The 5,004-nt window shown below is 34.0% G+C and overlaps 1 protein-coding gene across 3 annotated transcripts in view; it reads left to right on the top strand.

Moving 5' to 3' along the window:
• The first annotated feature begins 2,150 nt into the window (after positions 1-2,150).
• The window catches only part of LOC106463552 (cytochrome b561-like), a 9,995-nt gene continuing 7,141 nt past the window's right edge, over positions 2,151-5,004 (top strand). The window contains exons 1-3 of one of the 3 annotated variants that reach the window (XM_022391093.1): positions 2,151-2,390; positions 3,889-4,097; positions 4,356-4,417. In XM_022391093.1, the coding sequence (XP_022246801.1) occupies positions 2,282-2,390; positions 3,889-4,097; positions 4,356-4,417 (380 nt within the window). In that variant the 5' untranslated portion in view covers positions 2,151-2,281. Of the gene's footprint in view, positions 2,391-3,888; positions 4,098-4,331; positions 4,418-5,004 lie in introns of all 3 variants that reach the window. The other 2 variants (XM_022391092.1, XM_022391091.1) reach the window with 2 other exon arrangements.

Below are 5,004 nucleotides of genomic sequence, written 5' to 3'. Positions count from 1 at the left end.
GGTAATTTTGGATATATTTTACATGGCATCATTCCTCATGGTAATTTTGGATATATATTTTACATGGCATCATTCTTCATGGTAATTTTGGATATATATTTTACATGGCATCATTCTTCATGGTAATTTTGGATATATTCGTTTATAGAAATGCAATTTTATTTTACAATTCTATTTTATACCGACAGCAAACACAACTGACGTGAAGATATGTTAGAATTTATGATTTTATTATATATATATATTTCTTTTTAGTATTTAGGGTCAGGAAGATGCACTCCTTAGCCGTTCGAAAATCAGTTATAACAGAAAATTAGGTTCCAATTAATTATACAAATCAATTATGCGAAACATATTTGTTATGATAGACTATTTTATAAAACTTATTGGTACTTTGGATCATGAACCAATGAACACTGTCTGAGAATTAGCGTTACAAAAATCAAGTTCCAATTATTTACACAAAATTTTCAGGGTTGATTTTGCCACACAAAAAAGTAAAAATAGAACAACAATCATTTGATATCTGGCAAGCTACTTGCAAATCCAGATTTCAAATTACAAAAAAAAACCCTTTAGCCTTGGTTTAGCAAGGCAACTCCTTGTTGGTTGAGACGACAGTTACATAACCACGAGTTTTTCAGGTTTGTAATCGGTCAACAATAGGTATCTGGTAACACATCGACTAGTCTCCATACTCGCAGGAATAAGAAGGTACGTTAAATTTTATAACAAATAAAAGTACAGAATATTTTGTGATCTTACCCAAAAATAAGAGGATATTGTGGTGTACTTAAATAACTTGATATCTGCGAATTTTGTAAAATGAAGTTAGTTGGTGTAGTTAGTATTTTAAATTGTAGCTTAGTAGTTTTTATTTTCTACTTTTTAGACCTATAAACCGTAGCTAGGTAGCAAAAACCGAATTTGTAACTATTTCTTTAACCAACCAGAGTCCTTTAAACTAAGCCTACTTGAAATTATCAGTTTAACTAATTATAGGTTTGTGAACTTCGTTTATTTGTACTTACCAACTTAACTAATAATGATTCTCTAATTTCCAAACCCAGTTTAACTGTATTTACCAATTTAACCATTAACAAACCCGTAAACTTAGTTTAGTTTCCGGACAGGTTTGTTGTTGGTAAGAATAACCAAGGTAAGTTAACAGGTTGTTGTTAATGGTTAAACTGGTAGGTATAACTAAACTAAGTTTACAGGTTGTTGTTAATGGTTAAACTGGTAGGTATAACTAAACTAAGTTCACAGGTTGTTGTTGGTTAAGCTGGTAAGTACAGTCAATCTAGGTTTACAAGTTTGATAATGGTTGAGTTAGTAGGTTTTTGTCTGATGATATGTCCACAACCTTACATCTACAGGCTTAGATACATCAGAATGAAGTACCACTTGTTTTCTATGTAGTCCGGTTTACAAAAAATGAATTAACTGTGTTTTTTTTCCTGATACCCCTTACCACTACTACTTTACCCCACAGTTATACGGAAACAATAATCGAAATTAAAGCAATCGCCTAAACAGCATGTTAACAAATCGTCAGATTACTGGTACGTTCAAAAACTGACGATATAGTTATGCTTTCTTACAACAGAACATGTCAAATATGTACATAACTAATAAATCGACACCTGAAATTGTCTTCAGGGGTAATATCAGGCTTGTCGAAACGCTGAACCGATTTTCACCAATCCCTTAAGGCCCCCGGGAAGTGACTACTCTACTGGCATAGGGGGCTTATTATTTGAATCTGATCGCTCTATGTCTCCCCCGTGATCGCAATGTCTTTTTCCATTGAGTTGAGCGAGCGTACGTGCGTCAACTAATATGTCACAATTATCTCTAATGAGATGAAATAGTGTAGCCACCTTCCTTATCTTGGTAGCCACGTTCTTTACTTTGGTTGTAAACTTAATCGTGATAGAGTGGAATGTTTCAAGGTTAAAACAGTTATTCTAATATATAAAGATACTCCTTTGAATAAGCTTATCTTGTATTTTTTTTTCTTAACGCTTATCATTAAGTTTTGCAATTCTTTGTATTACATTCTGACTGTATATATATTTTTAATTAATCTCACTTTAAAACAAAGTTCGTGTAAGTTAACCATTAACATATTTTATTATTCCAGACACAAGTGTGAGCCTGTTCTCCGAAAGAAGGACATGGACCCTAGAGAAAACGAGGCTTCGTCTGCTGTCCTTTTTAATCTTGGAATTGCGGCTGTCGAGATCTTTGGGATTGTGTCTGTTGTTTTATCGTTTGGATGGACTGGTTATTACATGGGGGCTTTGCTTGGCAAACTGACCCCAAGTTGGAGTTTAACCTACATCCAGTTCTTATGATTACTGGTTTCGTTTTTCTTTATGGAAATGGTGAGTTGTTCGCTAAAGATAAATCTTGTGATGCACAAAAAAAAGGGGGAGGGGAGGTTGTAGAAGTAGTTTATTTTATTTGTTTAACACAATTAGAATATGTGACGTTGTTTAACGATCAGCAGTCCTATTGTTAATAATCCAGCGCCTTAACTCTTAAGAATTTTGCGAAAAGTAATAAAAGTATAAAAGTTGACACAACTGGGCTTGAGGACGTACTAAGGTTTTTTATCTACGGAAAGTCTTCCTCTGGTGGCAAAAATTGACACTTCTCTAAAATTTCTGCCTATTTATATTATATTATATTAAATATTGGGTAATTTATCTTTAAATGGAGAAGGCAGAGATTCGGTACTTTCTCGTATTTTGTAGACCGCGTGAATTTGGTGTTATTAAATTTTTTCTGCCAACATGCAGAGTGAGATAATGGTGTTTTATCTGTATGTTTCTTCCTTATCGACAGACTTTATATCAAGGGAAATAGGTATGCAATACATTTGATCAACTTCTTTAATATTTTCACACACTGTTTTATAACCTGAACACATATTTCTGTTCAGATTTTGCGATCGTTCATTTGTTTTTGGTTAACAAAGGATACACAGCGTCCACACTATGGCAGCTGTGTTATTTTGTTCTCGTGAAATTCCACCTACAGCAAGGTATGTTAATTTACAACCTTCCAACATGGTGGTTATTTTTGTATTGCGTTCTAACTTGATGTTAGGAACCATCACCGCTTCGTATGCATATTAATCATGCACTTTTCTTCTCTCGTGATGATATGCGATCTGAAATAAGAAAACAATAGAATTGCTGTAATAGTAAAGCTGTATCAGGTCAGGATTTGTGATCTTTGTTCAATTGAGCTCTTAAATACATTCTGTTTGGTACACATCCACTTACTTTTTAATTATTTGGTGCACATCTACTCAGTTTTTAATTGTTTGGCGCCCACCCCATTCAATTTTTAATTGTTTGGTACACAAACACTTAGTGTTTAATTGTTTGGTGCACATCCACTTAGTTTTTAATTGTTTGGTACACATCCGCTTAGTGTTTAATTGTTTGGTGCACATCCACTTAGTTTTTAATTGTTTGGTACACATCCACTCGGTTTTTAATTGTTTGGTACACATCCACTTAGTGTTTAATTGTTTGGTAAAAAACTAATTGGATGTGCACCAAACAATTAAAAACTAAGTGGATGTGCACCAAACAATTAAAAACTAATTGGATGTGCACCAAACAATTAAAAACTAAGTGGATGTGCTCCAAACAATTAAACACTAAGTGGATGTGAATTGTTTGGTACACATCCACTTAGTTTTTAATTGTTTGGTACAGACTCACACAATAGTTCGTAGATGGTCTACGATGGCGTTGTTAGAACTATAAACAATTTTTATTTGTACTACTCAAAGAAAATGCCCCTTTTATCTAGATAGTTTTATGTATCAAAATAAATAAAAGTTTTTCTTTCTTATTTTGTATACAGCTATTCTTGTTTTTCGAGCGTTGCCAGGGAAAAAGAAGACGACTCTTAAAATTCTACATGTTATGTTACACACCCTCTCTTTGGTGTGTGTTATTGTGGGGCTCAAAAGTGTATTTGACTCTCGTAACCTTCCAGCCAAACCCATCTCCAACCTTTATTCTCTTCATAGCTGGTTAGGGTTACTCTCTGTTATACTCTATATTTTGCAGGTGAGTTACTAATTGAAAAATGTTGATTTAAAATCATTCGTAATAACTTGCACTATTTTGATACAAATCATGTATATCATGAAGAACATGGCATCGATATAATTTCACACGATGTAAGATTTTTCGGCTACAAAAAATATTACTTATTGTAAGATATGCTAATGATACTGTTACCTTAAAACTGTGTGTTACAAGGTTTGGCGTTTCTATTGTTAACAAGATATTTTACTGCAGCGTTTGCTGGTATGGTGCTTTCAGGTAAGATTGATTTCACTCAGAGCAACAAGAAAGATCTCCCTGATGATGAAAAATTCGAAAAGGTATTTATTGCGGAATAACTATAAGTTTCTAAAACTAAACACAAGTGTAAAATTAATTTTTAAGACAACACAGTTAAAATGTATACTTAACTTGTCACAGTGGTCAGTTGCCTTTTATTCTAGTGTTTGTTGTATTGATAATCTAACTCCGAAAACCTCTGTTCCAAACTGTATCTCTTTATCTTGTACTCCAATCTGAATAGTTCTCACGTTAGCAGCGTACGGTTAGCTACTTAAGTTGTTTACAACAAACTTACCCAGAGCAACTAGCGCTCACACATGACTAGTCATTCCCCAATGAAATAAAAGAGTGGTCATTATCTCCTGAGGCCACCTGACCGCTGGTGGAAAAGATACCTGTCTAACTTCACATATCCTAGGCAATCTTAAAGCTATATTTCCCACCAGAAGGGAAAATGTACTAGTCTAGGTGAAAGACATTGTACAATTGGGAGCAGAAGTGAAAGGAATTAAACACCATTCCTGGCCAATATGGTGTAAAAACAGCTTAACAGATTTTGAATTCGATAACGAGGAACCCACTTGAGACTAATAACGGTTGGAGACGGCTTGAATGGGTAATGAAG

This window comes from Limulus polyphemus, unplaced genomic scaffold, assembly GCF_000517525.1.
Source record: "Limulus polyphemus unplaced genomic scaffold, Limulus_polyphemus-2.1.2 Scaffold1437, whole genome shotgun sequence".
Classification (NCBI taxonomy): domain Eukaryota; kingdom Metazoa; phylum Arthropoda; class Merostomata; order Xiphosura; family Limulidae; genus Limulus; species Limulus polyphemus.
This window is presented reverse-complemented; position numbering and strand designations above follow the sequence as displayed.